This window comes from Thalassophryne amazonica, chromosome 18, assembly GCF_902500255.1.
Source record: "Thalassophryne amazonica chromosome 18, fThaAma1.1, whole genome shotgun sequence".
NCBI classification, from domain to species: domain Eukaryota; kingdom Metazoa; phylum Chordata; class Actinopteri; order Batrachoidiformes; family Batrachoididae; genus Thalassophryne; species Thalassophryne amazonica.
The window spans coordinates 57,434,925-57,461,124 of NC_047120.1; the positions used below are offsets into that span (position 1 = coordinate 57,434,925).

General features: G+C 39.9%; 1 protein-coding gene and 1 long non-coding RNA gene across 2 annotated transcripts in view; one reads left to right on the forward strand and one right to left on the reverse strand.

The window, feature by feature from the left end:
- The window catches only part of LOC117530999 (MAGUK p55 subfamily member 2-like), a 100,156-nt gene that overhangs the window by 56,338 nt on the left and 17,618 nt on the right, over positions 1–26,200 (forward strand). Inside the window, 1 exon segment of the mRNA XM_034193992.1 lies at positions 3,246–3,377. Within this exon segment, the coding sequence (XP_034049883.1) occupies positions 3,246–3,377 (132 nt within the window).
- LOC117531005 lies at positions 17,770–18,447 on the reverse strand. Its single transcript, XR_004566497.1, has 2 exons — positions 18,196–18,447; positions 17,770–18,128 (listed from the first exon to the last, which is right to left on the reverse strand). It is a non-coding gene; the product is annotated as an uncharacterized LOC117531005 (long non-coding RNA).

Genomic DNA, 26,200 nt, shown 5'->3' on the forward strand with positions numbered 1-26,200 from the left:
TCACCTGCTGTCGATGTCGCCGCTGATCTGAGCATGCAGAGTTGTATCTCACATTCATTGCAGCTTACTTTTGGATGCTGAAACCAGGACGTGTATAACAGTAACATTACTAACAGATAAAATCAATTTCAATGCGGGATCGGACTGAAGGCGGGAGCGCTCCGTCTTCTGCCGAACGTCACTGCAATGATCCGGATGTACAAACAGTTTTCGCTGAGGGCCAAATTTTAGCTGCAAATTTGTAATTTTTAAACAAAGATTTCTCCGCTGAATTACAAATTTGGGCTTGCAGATTTACTTTACTGCATTCATAAGGGTCTTATAAATACATATCAGCTATTTCTTTCTGAGATCTGACCACATTTATTTCAATGCAGGTCTGCTTTAAGAAATAAATCCAGAAAAGAAGGTGATGGTCTAGTGGTTAAGAATTGGGCTTGAGACCAGAGGATCCTTGGTTCAAACCCCAGCCTGACTGGAAAATCACTAAGAGCCCTTGGGCAAGGTCCTTAATCCCCTAGTTGCTCCTGGTGTGTAGTGGGCGCCTTGTATGGCAGCACCCTGACATCGGGGTGAATGTGAGGCATTATTGTAAAGCACTTTGATCATCTGATGCAGATGGAAACGTGCTATATAAATGCAATCCATTTACCATTTACTTGATGGACTGGTAACAAGAGAAGTTGGCCCCTGGGTGAACTTGGCCCTGGTTAGGGTTAGGGGTAAGGTTAGGTATGGGGGTAGGGTTAGCCCTGGGCACTTCACATTGGGCCGACTTCTCCTGTATCTGATGGACCTCCAGACCTATTGGGGTAAAAACAACAAAGTTAAGAAAAGATTGCAAAAAAAACCCCAAAACCTTCATCCATTTAACAACTAAATAAATAAACAAATAAATAATAATAATAATAATCATCATAATTTTAAATGTTGCACTCTTCCAACTGGAAGTTTTTTCAAGCAAATCTGATTTGATAAATGGACTTGAAATTAGTGTTCTGTCCAAAGTTTGTCGATGAAACTTGCTATTTTGGTCTAGTGTATGCATACTGGTTTGTCGATTATCTGAATTTATTTTTCTTTGCTTATAAATAACATGTTGAGAGCCGAAGCCGCCAAGAGAAAGGACGATTCCAAAATCGCCACATAAGGACCAACTGTCAATCGAGGCAGAATATTTCAGTGTGAAATAGGTGTAGAAAATGACAGCTGAAGAAATGGTTGATGTTTGTGCTGTTTAACTGCTATAGTGCTGCTCACACTGAAAATGTGACCCAGCTGAGCGTGCCAGAAATTCGAGCGAACATTTTTTTTCTGCGGAGACGTATTGCCAATGGGATAGTTGGATATATCAGAGGATGGCGTCGGCGTATAGAAAACCCGAGATGTGACAGATCGGCCTCAGCCACAAAGAAGAGGGCCAGTGGAGCCCAAGGAGGCTGTAAAAAATGTACACTATAACTGATTGATGACACTGTTGCTGTTCGCGTGAACCATTGGAGCTAAACTGCTTGCATGTGTGTTTTCTGCTGCATTATAGTGATTAAATAAAGACCAGAGTGCGGAGACAAATAACGGTTAACACATAACTGTCCAAGTAATTTATGAGGATAAATTTACACCTTTTTACTTGCATCCTTTGATTTTATTTGAAATAAACTAGCTTAAAACAGACATTATTTCATTTTTCAGTGATTTTAAATGCATATAAACCATCATTCTAATCCAATTCCATTTTTTCTGTGAATCTGATTGGTTAATCGTGTGAGATTTCAGACTTATATCGGGGTAATGGTGGCAAAATATTCAACCATTTCACATTTGGATGTATTACTCCACGCCCCGACGGGGTGATTTGACGAGATGTCCTTCCTGTTGAATATCTATATTCCTGTTCTAACCCTAAGGACACAATTGTGCACGCATGCGCAGTATTGTTGGGACGGAGAATTGTTGCTTTATGCGATGAGACACAATTCGACAGAACACTGGCTGCGCGCGCTGCTAGCTCTTAGTGCTGTTAGCGCTGTTAGCTTAGAGCAAGAGAAAGTCGCATACCGCCACCGCTAAAATGGGTGAATTTAAGCTACCATACGAAAGTATTGATGTGGATTTTGATACAGAATTACCGTTTCACATTTGATGAATTTGACGGATTTTCACGTTTGATGGATTACTCCGCGCCCTGACCGCTATTGGAGCGACGCTGACTCGGCTTGATGGTACTACTTTCAACTGGTTCAGACTTGTTTAAACTGACTTTTACCTCATTTTTCAAATGCCTTTAAACCACCAGTAAAATTCCCTGAACTAGTTTTGATGTGATTTTATTGCAGTTACATTCATTTTCACTGGTTTAAATGGAAAGGACCTGGAACTAGCCACACCCCTTTTCTTTTTGAGGAGGGGGTTTGCTCCATCTCTGTCCCACACACCCTGTGGATATGTCTCATGGAACAAACAGACATCCAGATAGGGACTTATGTAGCATATGTCACGGAAGTCTAAAATGGAGTCATTTCAGGCCTGAATTTGTCTTATAGTGGGAGAATTTCTATGGGAAAAGTCATAGAATTCTGGGAATTTGCGGATGTTTAACAGGAAATCCCAACTACATGTGATTGTAAACAGTAAATAAAAGCAGGCGTTTCACAATAGGTCCTCTTTAAAGAACTGTTCAAGATGCTACATAAGTCCTATAATCCACCTGTCTGTCTCCCGCCTGGAGCTCAGCTGTCTCGTGGCGACTAAACTGAACTGATGTCTCGCCATGTCCAGCTGAGGCTGCACGTCTGTCCAATCCGCCGCCACTGTACAGGCCTGGCAGGCTTCTTCTGTGTTCGTGCATCACTTCAGTATGAGACAGCATTAAGTGCATGGGGGGTATGGATGGTTTCCATGGTGACAGATTTTGGCTCTCTGCAGCTCTCTTGTCATTGATGCGGCTCCGTCTGTCAGACTCATTGTCGTGTCTGTGGGGAGGGGGTGGGGTGGGAGGGATTCAGGTTTTGCTTTTATGAACTGAATCCTTCAGCCTCGACGTGTCGGGGAAAGTGAGCCGAGAGACGGAGTTGTTACGGAGACAGTGAGGCCGGGTTTTATACCGCACCAGAAGCAGTGGAGCCACAAAAAACTAATGACGTTCCGAAGCTAAATGTGTATTTCTGCAGCCTGATCTGTGGTTAGAGATCTGTGGCGGTCATCCTGCTGACACATTTTCTCTTTTCTGCATCATTCCCCTTCAGGCCTTTGTGAAATGTCACTTTGACTATGACCCATCCCATGACAACCTGATTCCGTGTAAGGAGGCGGGGCTTAGCTTCAGCAGTGGAGATATTCTGCAGATCTTTAACCAGGAGGACCTCAACTGGTGGCAGGTCAGCACAGCCGCCGGCAAACTGGAACCCGGAGCACACGGAACAGGCTGGTTGGCAACACAATTATTCAAAATTTCACTGTAACGAAGCCTCCATGGTGTCGGGGGTTTGGACAAGAAAGAACTCATCAGATGTCAGTGCAGGATGCAAATTTTTATTATTTTTTTTACATTTACATCTGCTTATTGTTAAATACAGCATTGACCTCTATTAATAAAAGTCATATATATTGTAAAGTGACATGCAAATGTTTGCGCAGTCTTGGGCTTTTTTATACTTTAATTTTTTTTTGTGATATACAAATTATGGGTTCTTAATAATAAAATTTTTAAAATGTATTGGAAACTCATAGTTAAGACAAATTTCTACAACATAATATGAAATAAAAAAGTATCAAAAATTCAAATTATATAGAATAGAACAATAGAATAGTCTTTATTGTCAATGTATTGGGGGGTTACAGTGAAATTGGGGGTGCTCCCGCAGAGCTACTGTACACCACAAAGAAAACGACATCTTATACACCACAAAAAATTATTTAAATATGAGATATGTACTCACACTCACTCACTCATGTTCAACTGCTTGCTCCAGTCAAGGGTGGCGGGGTGCTGGGGCCCCTCCCAATTCCAATGAAGCTGAGACGTGTGAAATATAAATAAAAACAGAATACAATGATTTGCAAATCCTCTTCAACCTATATTCAATTGAATACACCACAAAGACAAGATATTTAATGTTCAAACTGATAGACTTTTTTGTTTTTGTGCAAATATTTGCTCATTTTGAAATGGATGCCTGCAACACATTTAAAAAAATTGGGACAAAAGACTGGGAAAGTTGATGAATGCTCAAAGAACACCTGTTTGGAACATTCCACAGGTGAAAAAGTTAATTGGAAACAGGTGAGGCCGAAAACCACATTAAACGCCCGTGACCTTCGATCCCTCAGGCGGCACTGCATTAAAACTGACATGATTGTGTAAAGGATCTTACCGCGTGGGCTCTGGAACACTTCAGAAAACCATTGTCAGTTAACACAGTTTGTCACTACATCAACAAGTGCAAGTTAAAACTCCACCATGCAAAGTGAAAATCATACATCAATAACATCCAGAAACGCTGCCGCCTTCTCTGGGCCCGAGCTCATTTGAAATGGACAGACGCAAAGTGGAAAGTGTGCTGTGGTCTGATGAGTCCACATTTCAAATTGTTTTTTGGAAATCATGGACGTCGTGTCGTCCGGACAAAAGAGGTAAAAGACCATCCAGATTGTTACCTGCGCAAAGTTCAAAAGTTAGCATCTGTGATGCTATGGGGGTGTGTTAGTGCCCATGGCATGGACAACTTACACATCTGTGATGGCACCATCAATGCTGAAAGGTACATCCAGGTTTTGGAGCAACACATGCTGCCATCCAATCAACATCTTTTTCAGGGACGTCCCTGCTTATTTCAGCAAGACAGTGCCAAGCCACATTCTGCACGTGTTATAACAACATGGCTTCGTAGTAAAAGAGTGCAGGTACTAGACTGGCCTGCCTGCAGTTCAGACCTGTCGCGCATTGAAAATGTGTGGCGCATTATGAAGCACAAAATATGACAACAGAGACCCCGGACTGTTGAACAACTGAAGTCGTACATCAAGCAAGAATGGGAAAGAATTCCACCTACAAAGCTTCAACAGTTAGTGTCCTTGAGTGTTGTTAGAAGGAAAGGTGATGTAACACAGTGGCAAACATACCACTGTCCCAACTTTTTTGAAACGTGTTGCAGGCATCCATTTCAAAATGAGCAAATATTTGCACAAAAACAACAAAGTTTATCAGTTTTGAACATTAAATATCTTTGTGGTGTATTCAGTTGAATATAGGTTGAAGAGGATTTGCAAATCATTGTATTCTGTTTTTATTTACATTTTACATCTGTTTCATTGGAATTGGGTTGTATGTACGTATGTATGTATATGTATTCATTACTGCATATACGAGTATACTGTATGGAGTAGTGAAAAAAGGAGGCATATATATATATATATACTGCTGCAAACAGCCCATATTTTTAGCAGACAAGCTGAAAATATGGGCTTCCTTTATTGTAGTCCCCCTTCCATTTTCAGAGGCTGTACATAATTGGACAAACTGACACATATTTCTAAATATCAGGATTAAATCATCATGTTTATAGTCACTTTTCTTTAGACGAGTCGGGGATGAATGCGTGAACATTGGATTTTATTTTCATCAATCACTGGGAAATACAGACAGTATAGTAAATCTGTCTGGAGTAAGCAGCTGTCAAAAACTGATGAACTGTGCATGAAGGAGTCTCGTGAGGGAAGCCACCAAAACACTCACAACAGTGCTGAAGGAGTTGAGAGGTTTCTGTGGCTGTGACTCAACCACCACACAGCTCCGTGGCAGAGAAGGTTTATTTTTTTATTTATTAATGTACTAAGGAGATGTAAAATTTCAGCTACAGTTTAAACACATGGGAGACTTGAGCCAAGATTTTGTTTTTCTTTAGCAAATCCCATCTCTTTGTAAGGCACCCTGACTGCTTGTAACTAAAGGACTGTAGTTTTGTTCCCCGTCCAGATGCAAAAATGTGGGTGGGGAAAGCGAAAGAACAGTATTTGTCTCTCTCTTATTACCTTTGTGCAAGGTCTCTAATCCTTAAATTGCTCAGCGGCTCGCGTTGTACGGCCTTGGCATCGCAGTGTGAAGTATTAAACAGTCCTTTGATGATCTGATGGATAGAAAAGGTATCAAAATCCCAGATCTCCTGTATTTAGGTTCAGTTATCTCTTTCAATGAGACGGAACGGGGCGATAGAGAAACATGTTGCAGAAAGATTCCTTGAAGATGGCTCACAGTGTGAGGATGGTTGGTGCTCATGTAAAAGAGAACTAACGGTCTTAAATCAACTGCATTTCTGTAGTGCTTTTCTGTCTGATGCAGAAAAGTGTCTCACATTCACCCTTTCCCACATGCAGATGTCAGTGCAAAGTGCTTAACTGCACACTGGGAGCAATTTGGGGATTAAGGACCTTTCCCAAGGGAACCTTCCTGATTTTCCTGTCTGATGGGGATTTGAACTGAGGACCATCTGTTCTCAAATCTGCCTTTTTAACTTTTTTAACCTTCCCTACCCGATGCCCCCCTCCCATCTTACAAATAGTTTGTGTTTCTAATAACATCTCTATATATTAAAAGCCAAGTAACATCTGTGTACGTGTGTGCATACGTGTGCATAACTTTGATCACGGACAAACTGGGGAGAGCTGACACTTGCTGTTTAGTCCATGGACCAAGCAGGTTTTAAGTACCACTTAAGGTGACGAAACAACACTTAGAATCCAGCCTCAGTGTATCGTGACCTACACAAAAATGTAATAGCGCCATCCCAGGGTGGCAGCTGTAGTCAGCTAGGGGTCAGTGAAGAATTACACAGAGGTCAAAAATGTAAAAATGCTTCAGTCATGTTGAAAACTATCACATTACTTGTCTGATCATAACAATTCCAAAATGTATAGTTTGGACTATCTATGACTGAATGTTTCTGGAGTTATGTCAAAAGTTGAAGTTAAAATTGCTCCAATTTCTTTAAAAATATGCAAATTATTGTTTGGGTTAATGGGGTTCTAAAAAGGAATAGTTTGCAACATCTGTCATGCTTAGTTACTTATGTCACGTCATAGAATCCAATGGATGTTGACCTTGTTTGACCTTTACTTTGGAGACCAACCATTCAATGCAGTCAAACTATCATTTTATTTCAACCAATAATTTGCATAATTGTTTACTGAAATTGGAGCAACTTTAACGTTTGACCCCTGTACAAACTGAAACTGATCTTTGTCACCATTTTTGTTGTTGTTTACCCCATAACTCCAGAACATTCAGTCGTAAATAGTCCAAACTATACCTTTTTGTATTCATTATGATCAGACAAATAATGTGGTGTAGTTTTCAACATGATTGAAGCATTTTTACATTTTGACCTTTGTGTAATTCTTCATTGACCCCTACCTGACTACAGCTGCCACCCTGGGATGGCTGTATTACATTTTTGTGTCGGCCCGTGATGTGTCGGTTCTAAGTCAAAAGGGGATCCGACTCCGTACCAACAAGGCGTACCCAATGAAGTGGCCGCTGGGTGTAGACGTTCCGCTTGTCTGTTCACATTTGACATTTCAAGGTAAATAAACAATTTGAAATGACCTTGAAGTCTTCAGCTTCACTGAACACTACACTATATATCGACTGATATGGACATACAGTTTATTAATTTAATATCATAATATGTGATACAGTAGCCATTATTATGTCCGCTAAGGACATAATAAAATCATTGCCATTTATTTATTTGTCTTTGGGATTACGTCAAAAGTACTACACAGATTTGACAAAATTTTCACCACAGATAGATATTAGGCTATGGAAGACTCCACTAAATTTTGGAGGTGATCTGGATCTGGATCCAGATCTGTATTCCGGATCAGGTTTTCTCTTTTTAGACTAAGATTATGCCAAAACTACAGCACGGATTTTGATGAAATTTTCACCTCAGATAGATGTTAGGCCATGGAAGACTCCACTAAATTTTGGAGGTGATCTGGTTCTGGATTTCAGATCAGGATTTCTCTTTTTAGACTTTTAAAGATTACGTCAAAACTACAGAATGGATTTTTACAAAATTTACACCACAGATAGGCCATGGAAGAGCCCATTAAATTTTGGAGGTGATCTGGTTCCGGATTTCAGATCAGGATTTCTCTTTTTTAGACTTTTAAAGATTACGTCAAAACTACAGTATGGATTTTGACAAAGTTTCACCACAGATAGATATTAGGCCATGGAAGAGCCCATTAAATTTTGGAGGTGATCTGGTTCCGGATTTCAGATCAGGATTTCTCTTTTTAGACTTTTAAAGATTACGTCAAAACTACAGTATGGAGTTTTACAAATTTTCACAACAGATAGATATTAAGCCAAGGAAGAGCCCATTCAATTTTGGAGGTGATCTGGATCCAGATCCGGATTCTGGATTGAGATTTCTCTTTTTAGACTTTTAAAGATTAAACCAAAACTACTACACAGATTTGATGATTTTTTTTTTCACCACAGATAGATATTAGGCCATGGAAGACAAGATTTTGGAGGTGATCTGGATCTGAATCTAGATTTGGATTCCGGATCAGGATTTCTCTTTTTAGACTTTTAATCATTATGCCAAAACTACAGCACAGTTTTTACAAACTTTACACCACAGATAGATATTAGGCCATGGAAGAGCCCATTAAATTTGGAGGTGATCTGGTTCCGGATTTCAGATCAGGATTTCTCTTTTTAGACTTTTAAAGATTACGTCAAAACTACAGTATGGAGTTTTACAAAATTTTCACAACAGATAGATATTAAGCCAAGGAAGAGCCCATTAAATTTTGGAGGTGATCTGGATCCAGATCCGGATTCTGGATTGAGATTTCTCTTTTTAGACTTTTAAAGATTAAACCAAAACTACTACACAGATTTTGATGATTTTTTTTTTTCACCACAGATAGATATTAGGCCATGGAAGACAAGATTTTGGAGGTGATCTGGATCTGAATCTAGATTTGGATTCCGGATCAGGATTTCTCTTTTTAGACCTTTTAATCATTATGCCAAAACTACAGCACAGTTTTTTACAAATTTACACCACAGATAGATATTAGGCCATGGAAGAGCCCATTAAATTTTGGAGGTGATCCGGATCTGTATTCGGATTCTAGATCAAGTTTCACTTTATATAGTCTTTGAAGGATTACGTCAAACCTACTTCACGGATTCAATTTGCACCACAGATAGATATTAGGCCATAGCAGACTCCACTGAATTTTGGAGGTGATCCGGATTCTGGCTCAGGATTTGTTGGCAGTGATCGGATCAATATGCAGGTTCTGCAGTAGAAGATACGACATCACAAGTAAAACCAAGATCAAGAAGATACTATTTTGTATCAGCTTGTGAATTAAATATCAGATTACAACATCTTGAACAGTCTGACCATTCTGGATTGGTATGCATTATTGCATTGTGTAGTGGAATCCGGATCGAGATAAAGTCGAGTCATGATGTGAGACACATATCTTTTATTTTGAGTCCTTGTCAAACCTTGACAGACGTCAGAAATCTGAGATTGGTCTTGTTTTTGAAGATGCATTTCAGATCTTTCTGTTACCTATGCGTCTCATGTGTGCATGTGTCTTTGTGTGGTTCATAGGCGTGTCACATCGAGGGGGCAGTGCGGGTCAATCCCAGCCAGCTGCTGGAGGAGAAGAGGAAAGCCTTTGTGAAAAGGGATCTGAGCTTGCCACCTCAGGTACAGATCTCAGCAGGGAAAACAGGATGAGCAGCATCTGTTCCTGTCCGTATCATACACGCTTCTCACCGCGCTGGACCACTGCAGAGCCTTATTCTGTTCAGCTGGTAACGATGTGTCCAGTTCTACTGGTGAAGCTGCAGGGTTTTGATGTTCGCCAACACAGGCAGCGGCCTGATACGACCTCTAAACAAACCTGATCAGTAATCTTCTGAGGTGTCGAGCGTCTCTTAGGTTCGATTTAACTGCTCGGTACGCATTTGTCAGGAAACAGGTGGTGAGTCACAGCGAGCCACACGGAGGAGACGAGGATGACAGCTCCACTGTAGTGTCCTTGCAGCTAGGAAGGACACATCTGTTTCCTTCCTACAGATGACACCGACTGAGAACACGGCTTGAATAAAACATGAGAATTGTTTGTTGAAGGCTTTGTTTGATGCACAGTGTGATGAGTTGAATTCAGCCTTGAAATGAACAGTCAAATTTATATTGGTTTTGTTTGCATGTGTGTCCACCGTAAAGAGCAGCGGACTCAGCCGGATACCCCAGTTACAGGTGTTCTCTGGATACATAGGGATCAATGTTGGTGCACAGTGACACCTAGTGGTACAGATAAGAGAACTTTTTACCAACAGATTTACCACATAGCAGAGCTTTAAATGCTCCATCACTTTAGTGTCATCCCTTTCAGATTTGTTTTCTTAATTTAAAGCTATAGGGCCTTTCAAATTTCACAGAACTGAGAAAATTTAGTTTGTGCCGAAATCCAAGCATTATAATGTAGGTTTATCTTTGTGACATGTGGAAAATTACCGCTCATTTTGATGAAGAGCACATATTATCTTGGGTGGAAATTCATAGTGAATATTGTCTTTTCCTTCATCGCCATCATGCAGACTAACTACAAGAGGACGCGTGTGTGATGTGTTGAGATTATCTGTGACCCATGTTACCTAACAGCCATAAGATTTCTTGTAACTCACTTCCAAATCTACCGAATACTGGTCATAGTATCTGATCCCTTGAATTTTCTCCCCCTCAGGGTTGAAATTCTAATAGTTTCCAGGCAGCATGAATTTTGATCATATTGGCAATATCATATTATGAATCCCTTATCTTAATGCTCAGGAATAAAACTGTAGTGGTGCCAAAGAAAATTATTTTATGACTTCAATCTTTAAAAAAAAAAAAAAAAACAGTGACACTATACCTTTAAGTCAATAAATGGATTTTCTTGGTACCACTATAATTTTCTTCCTTAGTATTCAAGTAATGGACTCTAAATGTCATATCAACAATATGATCAAAATTTTCCTGGCCTGGAAACCGTTTGGCATTTTGACCCCATGGATTAAAATACAACAAGACACCGTGGAACATATTCTGTGGTGATAATGGGGGTGTAGAGGGGGAGATGGTTGGGAGCTTCTGACTCTAAAATGGCAAACTATGTTTGTCTGATGTATTGTCCATCTTGAATATCCTTGATTGTGCACTATACTCTTATATACAGTATAAATTTTAAAGTTTTTAACAAAAAGACATGCTGGGAAATGATACGAAGTCATGCTAGCAGTACCCAGGGATCCTCTGAAGAGACCTAGTATGCTCACGTTTCACCTTGCTGTGGCAAATAGATGGTTATTTTTAGAGATGTGAGAAGGGACCGATTGTCTGCCTGGGTGGTTGCCATCCATTACATATGCTAATGTTAGCATCGTGTAGCCAATGAAACATGGTCGACCTTCAGTTGTGTCTGAAAGCGGCAAAAAGATGTTGTGAAATGGAAACAGAAAGAAAAACATGCTGACACGCCTCATAAACACCAGAGATCCCGTTGGGAAGAAATTTAGATTAAGTTTGAATAAATGCGCACAGAAGTTTGGCAGGATATCTGCTGGACAGGTAATACAACAAACCCAGGTCTGCTGTGTCGGTTCTTATAATGATGTGTTTTACTTGGTTTGCCAAAATGTGCCACTGAGGAGAAGAATGTTTTTGTTGTGTTTTTTTTATTAAACTCAATTTTTTTTTCCATAATTGTACGTCAGACGTTTCCACGGAATGCAGCATGAAGTTTGAATCTGCAAGACCTCGTAAAGTAAAATCATTACATTTGCAACGGAATCTCCCCAAAATACTTTACAAGCAATAAATAAGATGTAATTTTGCAACGTGCCACAGAAATAAAGGCTTTCATAATATCTAGATTCCCAATGCAAAGCAAATCTCGTCAATTTCTGGAGAATCGAATGACTTTGTTGACTTGGGTGCAGTTTTCATTTTGCATTCTTGCCTGTGCCTTGCTCAGGTCCTCTGTGCGCTGGGATGGGAGGCAAGAAGAAGAAAAAAATGATTGTATTTGACCACCAAGACGCAGGTTGGTCCTTTTAACTGACATTTACAACATCACGTCTGTGCTGTTTGGATCGAGAATCTTCATCCGCGTCAGTCGCTTCACCCCTTCCTGCCTGCCTCCAATTAGAATTCGATCGGCACGAGTTTGGTATCTACGAGGAGGTGGGCAAAAGTCCGCCTTTCAGGAGGGAAGACGCTGGTTCTGATTGGTGCTCAGGGAGTGGGCCGGCGGAGTCTGAAGAACAAGTTGCTGGTGTCGGATCCCCAGCGGTACAGCACCACCATCCCCTGTGAGTGCTTTGATTCTTTATGTTTGCAACACTGTGTCTTCTCATTGACGTTTGTCTTCTGTCCCCACCATGTGTATGTCCCGGTCACCATGCTGGGCTGTGAAAATAAATTTAGTGGCTTCTTGATAGTCGATTTATTACTGGTGCCAAGGAGGTTATGTGTTACCGTTGTTTGCCTGCCAGCAGGATTATGTTAAAGCTGTTAGGCTGATTTTCATGCATGTGGTGGAGGGTTGAAGCCTGGGCCAAGGAAGGAACCATTAGATTTTGGAAGCAAATCCAGAAGTGATTTTCCACTTTATTAACGCTTTAATGTTCAGCTCAAACTGTTTGGTAGAGCATGTTAATGTCACTCTACTAAACAATATGAGGCCATTAAAGGGTGAAAAAACTGAGATGGGCGCTCACTCAGTTGGATACGTTGTTGGGCTTCCAGTTTGTAGAGATGGGTTTGATTCCCATTCATGCTGTCTGTCTATGTGCCTGGACAATAACCTTGATCTGTATTGTCTCACTCCACCCTGCTGTAAATGGGTACCAGCCTCGGTTGGAGAAAGTAACCTGTGTCGGACTGTTGGCCCATCTAGGGGGAGTTGTGGATGCTATCTGTGAAGGTAGAAGCTACGGAATGCAGTGCTAAGCTTCAGGGCTGTATAACACTCACTTACTTTAACATTATAAGACACAGGCTCTTTTGATATGTTGATTTGTTACTGAGAAATGTGAAATGAGGAAAAATAATTCTGGATTATTCATAGTTGAAAAGTTGATGGTTGCTTCATATTGTCAAGACACAGTACTGAAAGTACTAGGCCAGGGTCATCCCCTGCTAGCATTCGTTCTTTGTTGATGCAACACATTGTTTCTCCAATTTCCGACTAAACATCTGATCAGTTGAAGGTTGTTTGGTTGATTAGTTGGTTTGTTGATTGGTTCATAGGTTGTTGGTTGATTGGTGGTTGGTTGGTTGGTATGTTGTTTGGTTGATTAGTTGGTCAGTGTTTGGTAGGTGGTTTGGTTGGTTGTTAGGTTGCTTGGTTGATTAGTGGTTAGTTGTTTGGTACGGAGGTGTTTGGTTGTTTGGTAGGCTGTTTGGTGATTAGTTGGTTAGTTGTTTGTTTGTTTGGTAGGTTGCTTTGGTTGATTAGTTGGTTTGTTGTTTGGTTCGTAGGTTGCTTGGTTGGTTGGCAGGTTGTTTGGTTGATTAGTTGGGTTGTTTGGTAGGTGTTTGGTTTATTAGTTGGTAGTTGTTTGGTTTGGAGGTTGTTTGGTAGGCTGTTTGGTTGATTAGTTGGTTAGTTGTTTGTTAGGTTGCTTGGTTGATTAGTTGGTTAGTTGTTTGGTGGTTGTAGGTTTGCTTGGTTGATTAGTTGGGTTTGTTGTTTGGTTCATAGGTTGCTTGGTTGGTTGGCAGGTTGTTTGGTTGATTAGTTGGGTTGTTATTTGGTAGGTTGGTGATTAGTTGGTTAGTTGTTTGGTTCGCAGGTTGTTTGGTAGGCGGTTTGGTTGATTAGTTGGTTAGTTGTTTGGTTGGTTGGTAGGTTGCTTGGTTGATTAGTTGGTTTGTTGTTTGGTAGGTTTTTGGTTGATTAGTTGGTTTGTTGTTTGGTTCATAGATTGTTTGGTTGGTTGACAGGTTGTCCATCCTACCACATCCTATCAGTACCACAAAAACAGTAAATGCTGCCATCTTGTGTCCACCTACTGGGCTGTCATCTTGTAAAAAATATTGCAGTATTACTTATTGGTAGTTTGAGGACCAGCCTCCAATTGTGTGCAGTTTTGAGTTGGCTGAATGTTTTAGTGACTGGATAATGTCAACAATCCTTCTTTTTTTTAATCAAAATTTTGATTTTCTCTGGGATTTGCAATCAAAATTTAGTGAGCGATCTCTCTCTCTCTCTCTCTCGCTCTCTCTCTTTATTTAAATCCTCAGTCACATCTAGAAAGCCAAAGTGGACGAGCGAGACGGGCAGGTGTACTTATTCATGACCCGCAGTGAAATGGAGTGCGACATCAGAAATGGTCGCTTCTTGGAGCACGGCGAGTACGATGGCAACCTGTACGGCACCAAGATCAACTCCATCCACGAAGTCACCGAAACGGGGAAGATCTGTATTCTGGATGTCAATCCACAGGTGCGGGAAGCTTTCAAACCCACTCTGACTCTCCCCCAGGGGACGCCGAGCTTCTGGTCTTTGGAGTTACTTTTCTGAAACCAAAACCTGAGAATTAAGATTCCTCCATTTGGTCAATTAATAGAATGTTATTTCATTTTTTTCTTTCTGTTATTTCTGGGTTTTGAAACAATCTTGTAAAGAAAATGAACAGGATAAAAGTATAGAAAATTGAGAAATGTTCCACAAACACTTTATGTGCCAAAAACATTTGAGATTGATGATTGAGTAGGCAAATAAATGTTTTCACTGTTGTGGTGTGTGTGTGTGTGTGTGTACCCTGCACCTGCCTGTGGACATGATAACTCAGAAATAGCTGGATGGATTTCCTTCAGACTTGGTGGGAATATTGCTTGGATAGGTATCTAGATGTGACTAGATTTTGGAGTAGTTTTGTCAAAGGTCAAGGAAAATGTCTTTATTGTATATCTCATCAACCCAAAGCTAGATGGATTCAACTTGATGGGCATGTCACTTGGATAAATATCTAAAGGTAACGAAATTTTGAAGTAGTTTGGTCAAAGGTAAAGATCAAGGAAATGTTGTCCAAAAAACCCCCCCAATTCTTTGTATGTCTCATCAACCCAGAACCCTCGATGGATCAAAGTTGGTGGGGAAGTTACTTGGATAGAACTCTAAAGGTGATTCAATTTTGAAGTACTTTTGTCAAACAACAAGGTCATGGTAAACATGGTCTGTAGGCATCCGCCTCTGAAATGGGGTCAGATTAATTAATTTCTTCCCTTGATTCTAACTTTCAGTCTTATTTCTGTAAACCATGTGTACACTTTAATTCATTCATTTTCCAAAAATCTTATGAAACATTGTCATTCTGAGCACATTGTCAATATTTACTAAAAAAAGATATCACAATATAAAATGTACTTAATTGATTTTTTTACTGACACATTACATTAGCTGTGTTAATATGGTTTAATCTGCATTAATTGTTTAGTTTTTTGTTTCTCTTTGCAGGCACTCAAAGTGCTGCGAACGTCAGGAGTTCTTGCCCTATGTTGTGTTCATCGAAGCCCCAGACTTTGAGGTTCTCAAAGCCATGAACAGGATGGCGATCGAGATGGGTTGTGGTCACAAAACAGCTAACGGTGAGTTTTCCAAATCAGCCACAGGATTAGACTTGACGTGTTGACTGTTCTTTTGATGGGAACACAAAAACATGCTGGATTTGCCAAACCAGAATCTGAATTCCTCCCGCAACGCCGCAAACTTCACTGTCCTAGGGTCCACTAGTCCTAGGGCACTAGTTCTAGGGTCCACTAGTCCTAGTATTAAGGAGAGCATGGTGAAGTTGTTTTTACATTTATGGTAGGCTATATGTTGCACTAAAGTTGGTAAGTAATGTTACAAAAGTATGACAATTAAAAAAAAAAAAATTTAATTATGATGAACTAGCTGGGGTACCCGGCGCTGCCCAGGTAACCTGTTTTAGACATAAGCCAAATCCCAATCATTTTAATCAAACAACTGCCCAACATTTGTTTTTGTAATGCTGATGTCTTATAAATATAATAGTTAATGGGCTAAAGTTTGTCCAACAGAACTATAAGAGGTGAACTCCCCAAACTAAGTGGAAATACTTGGTTAAAAGACAAACCATTTGTCCACAAGTCCTTCATGCAGACTTTGTTTTGCAATCAAATTTATAACAAAATTACACACAAAACGTAGGTAACAGTAAATGTAAATATCAATGAATCAAAATTGAGGTAGTGGTGTATTTCACTGTTTTTAAATTGCAGTTTTACAAACATAAAATGAATGTATTCAGACAGGAAAGCAAACTGGGTTGTACAGGACAATCAGGTGCTTAACAGATGAGAACATAAAGTAGCTGAAGAAAGGATTAAATAAACAGATGGCCAACACATATACAGGGCTGGAAATTTGAATCTGCCTGGTCACACCCACAGCCTCAGCCTAAGCATGTTGTTTTGCTGAGTGTGCCGTGGCTGTGCTGTGCTGAGTGTGCTGTAGAAAGGGATTCAATAAACAGATGGCCAACACATATACAGGGCTGGAAATTTTTAATCTGCCTGGTCATACCCACAGCTGGCTATTTTGGGGGTAATTTTTAGTTCAACTTTTAAAAAATTGGTACCAGTTTGTTCTCCATGTAATGAGGATTCAGAATATATATAGTTTTTAAGCTACATATTATAGTTTGGGAGTTTATGCACATGTTACAACACTGTATGGTCTTACATAAATGGCTATTTTGGGGTAATTTTCAGTTCAACTTTTAAAAAAGTATACCAGTTGTCCCCATGTCATGAGGATTCAGAATATATATAGTTTTAGGGCTACATATTATAGTTTGGGAGTTTATTGCACATGGTACAACACTGTATGGTCTTACATAAATGGCTATTTTGGGGTAATTTTCAGTTCAACTTTTAAAAAAGTATACCAGTTTGTTCCCCATGTCATGAGGATTCAGAATATATATAGTTTTTAGGGCTACATATTATAGTTTGGGAGTTATATCCCGGACAGACAGACAGACAGACGTAGCCCTTTATGTATACAGATTACCATTCTTGATGATTTTCAATTAAATAAAGGTGATTAATGGTGTATGTTAACAGAATCATATGTTTTATTTTTGTAAATTGAACAAAACAGGATCTGGTTTGTTAGCTATTTGAAATTATTACATTTATTTGTGAACTTTAAAATCAATTTGGGGTTGTAATATACACCATCAAATAATATAAAGAGGTTAGGTCCAGTGGACCCTAGGATTAGTGGCGCGCCCCCTCATCCATGTAATTGCCTGCTTGTTACGTCCATTATCACCTCATATCTCTCTGTTGTGCTCCTCTCCCTGACACGCTCCCAACAGGACTCTGAACTGAAGCGGACGGTGGACGAGAGCGAGCGGATTAAACGGGCCTACGGACATTACTTTGACCTCTGCATCGTAAACGACGGCCTGGAGGTGGCTTTCCGGAGCCTACGGCTGGCACTGGAGAAACTGTCCACTGAGCAGCAGTGGGTGCCCGTCAGCTGGGTCTTCTGAAGGTCACCGAGAGCAGAGCAGGAAGCAGCCAAAACCAGAAGTGGTCATGAGGACAGTTTAGCCCTCGTAACTCCAGAGGGGCAGTTAGTGGTGGAAATCCGTCGTGAAAGAAGAAACGGTGCAAAAGCCAGCCTCATGTAGAGCGTTTTTGTAGAAACATCTGTCGACCCCAATGTCAAGTTGTACTTTATTTGTCAGACTTGGAATATAAATCAATATTTGTTTGGAAAGATTCCGATTTAAGAGGTTTTGTGCAATAGTGTGAGTGAGTGTGTGCATGTTAATATAAACATGGAAGTAGAGGTGCAGTAATAACGTGAGTGTCGCAGCTAATGTGCTCTGTCGAAGGTGTACAGGATAGTCAACATTCTAGCCTTTCCAGTCCCGGAATCATTATTTACTATGTTTACATTGTAAAGTAGGACAAACTAGTATCCCAAATGTCATTTTTATATTCATTGTATACATCTTGCCATTTATTCACACAGTACGATTGTATTTGTTCAGAAATGTGCTTTATCTCGTAAGTTTCCACCGATTTTAAAAATGAACAGCAATAGCAAATTGTAAACAATCCCCGTGTTCACGTATTTTTTGGTAAATCACAGTGTGTATTTTATTTAGACTCATTTGGAGATATATGTTATTGTTTCTCTTTTTTTTTTTTTTGTTTCAACACTGGTAGTACCCATGACCACAAAGACAGTAAGAACTACAGCAATCTGACATTTGAGCCCAGTAACATTGACCTTCACCCAAGGGATTGACCTTTGGCTGGAAACAACCCAAGTGCGTGTCATATTTGGTTAACAGGTTGAAATTCAAATTTCTTGACTTGGATTTTTGGCCAATAAATTCTTTCAGGGTAATGTCAGGGTCAACCTTGTTTGATGTACCAAGTTTGGTTAGAATCATCTAAAGGTCTTTGGAGGAGTTGGCCAACAAACAGACAAGCAGATTTGACCTTGGCCCGAATGACTGACCTTTAGCAAATCTGACCTTGCTGGGAAGTTCCACAACTGACTTTCTTTTGTTGTCAAGTTTAATGCAAATTGGAGGGAAAAAACTGAATTAATTTTTTTTTTTTTTAATCCAGTGTCTTTCGCCTCACCGATTGATCTTTGGTAGATTTTATCCCATGCAGGCGATTCCAGGACCCAGCTACGTATGTGCATGAAGTTTGATTGACACGCTCAAAAAATGGCTTCTTGTATGAACTCAGTTATGTGCAGGATTGCCATCTAATAATATATGTAGCCTCAACTCAAATAAAGCACATCCATACAAGCTAATGTGACTTAATCGAGTTGGGACTACATATATTTATTACATGGAATCCAATCCAGTGAGTCAGTTTATTGAGTATCATTCAAACAAATGAGTCATTGGATGAACTCAATTCAATTATGTGTAGGATTGCCATCTAATAAATAGATATAGCCTCAACTCAAATAAAGCACATCTATAAAGACATCCACTTAAATAAATAAGAATATTTTTAAAAAGTTAGATTTATGATCTTAATTTAAAAGAATATATAAATCATATACAAATTACATTATATACGAGGGCTGTCAATAAAGTAACGGTCCTTTTATTTTTTCAAGAACTATATGGATTTTTTCATATGTTTTTTACGTCAGACATGACTTGAACCCTCGTGCGCATGCGTGAGTTTTTTACCACGCCTGTCGGTGACGTCATTCGCCTGTGAGCACTCCTTGTGGGAGGAGTTGTCAGCCCTCGTCGGAATTCCTTTGTCTGAGAAGTTGCTGAGAGCTGGCGCTTTGTTTGATCAAAATTTTTCTAACCCTGTGAGACACATCGAAGTGGACACGGTTCGAAAATTAAGCTGGTTTTCAGTGAAAATTTTAACGGCTGATTGAGAGATTTTGAGGTGATACTGTCGCTTTAAGGACTTCCCCGGTGCGAGACGTCGTGCAGCGCTCTCAGCCGCCCGTTGTCAGCCTGTTCAAGCTGAAAACCTCCACATTTCAGGCTCTATTGATCCAGGACGTCGTGAGAGAACAGAGAAGTTTCAGAAGAAGTCGGTTTCAGCATTTTATCCGGATATTCCACTGTTAAAGGAGATTTTTTTAATGAAAGACGTGCGGATGGATCACCGACAGGCGTGGAAAAACTCACGCATGCGCACGAGGGTTTAAGCATGTCTGACGTAAAAACATATGAATGAAATCCATATAGTTTTTGAAAAAAATAAAAAGGACCGTTACTTTATTGACAGCCCTCGTACAATCATTTAAATGTACATTTTGATGTCATTAACAAAGCAGCCTCTATGTTTGTCAGTGTAGATGGTTCTCAGAAGGGGATTGATGGGCTGTAGTCCACCCCCCCCCCCCAACTCCCCCCAGCCCCACTAAGAAGAAACCTCTGGAGCCGCCACTGTGTATTGGCAGTTGAGCTGGAATTCCACCGTTTGCTGTGTGCTGGAGGCTGCACGTGGGGGGTGGGTAGTGTTTGAGGGTGGAGGAGTTGGATGCAGAGGTGCTGTGGGCGTCTGACAGTGATCCGACACCTCAGGCGGTATTATAGGATACATCTCGTAGTCTGGTGGCGAGTCCTCCAGTTGGCTGCCCGTCAATCTGGGGTCAAACTGCACAAATAGAAAACAGTGTTACTATATTTACTGTTGAGAATTACTTTAATTTTATGAAAATGGTTTGAACTTTTATGAATTAGATCTGAGGCCTGTAATACGAGCGAAATACTGCACCGCACAATTAGCGTGAACTCGCTCAAGATACAGGGTAGTCCCAAAATAGGAAGTGCCAAATTTTGGGTCCACAGTGAAAAAGGAAATGTCAAATGTTGAACACTTTCTGGATTGACAACAGATGAGATCTTGTGGGGTCTTGCGAAAATTCAGTGGCAAGTTGACACTGAAACAAGAAGTGCCAAATTTTGAGGCCATAGTGAAACAGGAATTGCCAAATGTTGAACACTTCCTGGAGCTACAGCAGAGGATATTTACCTGTTCTTCATTATGTTGTTCTAAGGTTTTTATGTAACTTTTTGTTTGTCTCAATAAAAAAATAGAAAAAAAACAGAAAGGGGAGATCTCGCGGGAATTCAGTGCAACAGTCGACACTGAACAGGAAATGCAAATGTTGAGTCTACATGAATCTGGGAATGCTAAAGTGAGAGGCAGCTGCTACCGTGACAGCACGAGGTCAGTCAGTGTCTATTAGTGTGTAAATTGCATGAAGTTTTTTAGCCATGCTAATGCTGCCCAAAAGCATTTACTAAAAACAAAGTGTGAAGGACCTAAATGAGATGGTGAGGACTTAACAGGCATGTGAGATGCAAATAAAGAAAAATGCTTAAAATGGCTGGGGATTAAGAGGGCCATAGTTGGGGGGGTCGGAGCTGAAGGTTTTTAGCCATGCTAATGCTCCCCAGAAGCATTTGCTGAAAAAAGTCAGAAGGGCCTAAATGACATGATGAGATGCTGAAGCGCTTCGCTGGTTCATGTCTGCGACATATACAAATTAGCAGAAATTGTCATTGAATCAGAAGTGCAGATAATTGATGCCACTCTTCATGTCAGTGATTCAGGATGCGGTGACGCACCAGTGAGTATGGTGGCGGCGGTTCATCCAAGGATCTGCAGCTTAGAGGAGATCCGTCTTCCATTTGTGCACGACTCAAAGGCAGATAGGCCGCTGGCATGTAGGCGCTGTTGTGACGTCGTGTTGCCACGGTGAAGTCATATGAGTCACTTTTCCTTTTTGCATACAAACAGAAGCAGAGCAGCACAGCGACAAAGGAAAACACCAAACCTGGAAATCTACAAACACGTTTCAGTGATCGCAAAACGACTGGAGCTTCTACAATACAGAGAATGAGATGTTAGACAACTTACAAATATTTCAGGATGTTTATTACAGTGGTCATAGCTGGACTTGTGTCAAACTGTGCTGCATCGCTGTGACAAGAAAAAAGATGAATGAATGAAATTATTGAATTAATTCATTTATTCAACACACAGACTCAAAAAAAAAGCTCATAAAGAAAACAATTTAACAAAGTACCCATGTGTCCAAAAGGGAGTTGGCAGAAACAAAAGCTTCTTGGTCACACTTTGGGTCTTTTTGGGGGTCACCCTGTAGATAAATTGGATTAGTAACGACATCACTTATGTCTGATATGTGCAAGCCGAAATAAGTGTCAGAAATTTTTATTCAACATTTGCTTTTCTGTTGGATTTATAGCACACAATGAAATAGATTTTAATACAGATAAAGCCAAAGATTTACATAAAGTTCAGTTAAATACTTTCAAACTGAATTTTCTCCACCAGATATGTTAAGTAAATAATGTCTACTTCATTTCCAAATAAAATGATGTAAAAATAATAGCTGCAAGACAGATTTGATTCAGTTTTAGTTCACTGTCAGACTGCCAGAGGATCCCTGGTTTACATAGAACATGACTGCTCCTTTAAACTACACTGAACAGTCCACACTTTTAAAATGTAATTAATACGATATACTTGCAAATGTTATTTTAGGGATTTAAGTATAATGTTTCATTTGATTTAATTAATTTCAACTACAATATTGTTTTGCACTTAATTGACAATGTTATGTGGAAAAAGTTACCTTAATTTTATCAATTAATTTCAACGTTTAGAGTGCAGAAGAATCAAATCTTCATTGATTTAAATGCTTGTAAAAGTTTCTGAATGATGCATAATGTGGGTTAATTGTTGAACGTTTGGCTGTATTTAAGGACCTACATGGAGCCAGTGTTAAGTGCAGACTATATGTATATGTGTGTGTGTACAAAAAAATGTTTGCAGCTTGAGCAGTGAACAGTGCAATCTCTATACTGTCTTAACTGTTGAACTTTTGTTGTATAAATGTGCTTTCATTTCAAACGTAAAAGTTTTTGAATTCACATAAATGTAACATATGCCACACTGAATTATTAACCGATTATATTTGTATGGAATCTTACCTTTTTTTAAAATAGTGATTCCAAAGCTTTTCAGGCGTGTGCGTCGCTATCAAGTGATCTCGTATTTCTTCAGGAAGTACACAAAGGTTTTATGGTGTTATTATCTCGTTTAAAGGCACAGGTCTGAGAAGTGTGTGCTGTGTCTTTCAAATGTGCTGAAAGTGATCCATGCTATTGTAGTCCCTTTTTTTGTGCCTATTTTACGTCTTATTTTAAAATTATTAACAGCGGAGTTCCTCAGGGGTCTCTTATTAGACCACTTTTTGTTTATGCTTATTGTTATGAAATTCAATCACGATAGTCACACAATAATTCATTATTGATGTAACTTTATAACTTTTGATGCTTTTTGGCATATCCTGCTTACAATCAGGGTAGACAACACAAAATTGTAACCCCACACTTGAAGTACTAACAAGGTCGCCATGGTGACCGAGGGTTTAGAAATTAAACAGACTCACAAACAAGCTTATTTCATGTTACATATAACTTCAACCACACCTGCTCCTGATTTCGATGCGATGAAAGAAGCCCAGATGTATCCAGTAGGTGGTGGATGGTTTATTACAAAACAAACTTGCTTTTTCTATTGATGTGTTGCATCAAAGTTAATAAAGTTTCAGTCAGTTGATCATCATTATATGCACGTTTAAGTTTAAGACTTACATGATGATAGACTTTGTTGCTTTAGAGTTGTGTTGTTAAAAACTGGAGGAGACAGCCTCACTTACTCATGCACTCACTGCATTTCTCAGTACGCACATACAATAATCAATAAAGCTGTGATAAGTGAGGAAAACCACACTGCAGGGACAGAGGAGTCTCTGTTTGAACTTGTTTCTGAGGAATGCAGTCGGGATTATGTCGAAACATGTTGAAAGCGATTCTACATTTGCACAATGTGTGTGTTTAAGGAGGATTTTCTCTCCATGGAATATTATGTGAGGCTCACACTCTAAAAAAAAATGCTGCGCTGCTCAACTTACAAAAAAAAAAAAAAAAAATGAAACAAATTGCATGGTTATTTTAAAAGTAATTCCAACTCAACTGTTGCTGAATAAATGCCATCATACTTTTATCAGACTAACTCACATTAAGCAAATGATTTGTCCTCTACAAAGTAAATAAAGTTAACTTACACTGAAAAAAGAACCAACTTAAAAAAGCGTTAGAATTGGTAAAAAAACCTGAATGAATTGAGTTGTTTGAACTTAACGTTTTTAAGTTAGATCAACTCTAACTTACAAACTTAAGTTCAAGCAACTTAATTCATTCAGGTTTTACAAATTGTAACGATTTTTAAGGTTTGTAAAAGTATTCTTTTTTTCAGAGTAATTAAAAAGTTTTGTTGTTACTAGGTAGCCAATGTATTTCATATGTTATTCTACCTTCTTTATTTTGCCTCCATTCCACTCAGAAATGTTCATGTCATTTTTTTTTTAGTTTTTTAGTTTTAGTTTTTTTTTTTACTGAATAATAATATTAATTTTTTCTTATTGAATAATAATACGAATTTATATCCCTTCAATCAGGATAAATTACATGTTGCCATTCTAGTTTTACAATCAAACACTTTATCTTTAATCCACTGTCAACTGTGAATAATTAACATCTTGTAAGTTATCAATTAATTAAATGTGAACTTGCAAAAAGTTTTTTTTCCATGTTGAACATAATAAACAATTTAAGTTATACTAACTAACCCCATGAAACATTTTTACAGTGCATCAGAGATACACAAACCAAGAAAAAAAAACTGCCCCACACACCATTTTCAGTGCACGAGGCACAGACCCACCAAAATATTACACATAATTCACACATATTCCACAACAGTCAACATAGAATGTGACTAAATTGGAACTCTGAATGACTGCACAGAAAAAAAAAAGATTAAAAAAAAAATAAGATAAAGTTTGGTTTCGAGTTTTACGTCAACATTTTAGGTGATACAGAGTATCAATCACAGCCGTTTGTTTTAATTTAACAATTATGAAAGACTGATGAGGAATCGGGAACATAACCAACATGTGACATTAGCATCTGAACGGATATTGATCCAGTGTATTGATGATATATTGCCACTTAAAATAAGGGAGGGGGTGGTGGAGGAGGTGGTGGAGCGGTTCCTGACACCGGTGGAGGTGGTGGAGGAGGAGGTAGAGCGGTTCCTGACACTGGTGGAGGTGGTGGAGGAGGAGGTAGGGGCAAGGAACCTCCTGACACCGGTGGAGGTGGTGGAGGAGGAGGTAGAGCGGTTCCTGACACTGGTGGAGGTGGTGGAGGAGGAGGTAGGGGCAAGGAACCTCCTGACACAGGTGGAGGTGGAGGAGGTAGGGGCGAGGAACCTCCTAACACCGGTGGAGGTGGTGGAGGAGGGGGTGTAGGCAAGGAACCTCCTGACACCGGTGGAGGAGGAGGAAGAGGAGAGGAACCTCCTGCCATCAGTGGAGGTGGAGGTGGGATGGCTCCTGGCATAGGTGGAGGTAGAGGCGGGTGATGTGGATGAGGTTGTGGTGGTGGTGGAGGTGTGGACATACTGGGGTTGAACCCATCTGACTGATGAGGATCAGGAGGCAAGTCATTGGTGGTGTTGGAGACCTTGGGAATGGTGGGGACTGATGGTGGAGGTACAGCAATGCCAAAGCTGGACCTACATAAAAAAACAGTCCTTTAGAGTACTTTTACATACCTACAGTATTGTACTTTTTTGATACTACAAACCAGAATTTGTGGTTTTCCACTGGCTAAGGTTCTAATTCTAAATGCCAAGTCCATTTTTTGATCCTTGTACGTTCATATTTGGAACTTGAAAAAACAAAATGAGCTTAGACTAGAAAAAGTGGAATGGAATGGCGATTCAAGTTGGAATTCCAAATTCGAAAATTGGACAGGAGGTGTTTGTCAATCTAACATCACAGCAGTAAACAGAATTCCCTTTCAGTGAAGTTTTACATGTAGTATCTGATAACGGGTTTAATGCAAGAAATCTGTTTACAGGTGTTACTGACTTGACTTGTGAATCTTGGCCTTGCTGTCATTACAACAGTGGGTCACAAATTCGTGACAATCTCTCCCCCAAGATAGCAGATGAAATATCATAAAAGGAAGTCAGAAATCCTGACTCGGAATAATCAACTTCCGTAAAGCAGTGGAAGGGAGCACTTAAGGATAAGGTTACTTTTTAAAAACCTTAGTCATATTAAAACATTGTAAACAATTGAGCTCTGCGGCTCAGAATACCGAGACGTGCAGCGCTGCGGAAAGTCTGTCCTTCCAGCAACAGGTGTTACCGGCCGCTAACATTAAAACAACGAGCGTAGTCTCTGAACTTTTGCCAAGTTGGCTGCACCTCCATTCAGTAGACAGGGACGTGGTGCCGGCTGCACAACAGACACGGGCGGTGTGAGTGGCCCACTTCGGCGGTTGCCGAGCATGACTCAGTAAGTGCAGCAGAGGCAGAGAGCGAGGCGTCGGGGAAGAATGGCACCGCTGTCGATGTCGCCGCTGATCTGAGCATGCAGAGGTGTATTTCAGATTCATTGCAGCTTACTTTTGGATGCTGAAACCAGGACGTGTATAACAGTAACATTACTAACAGATAAAATC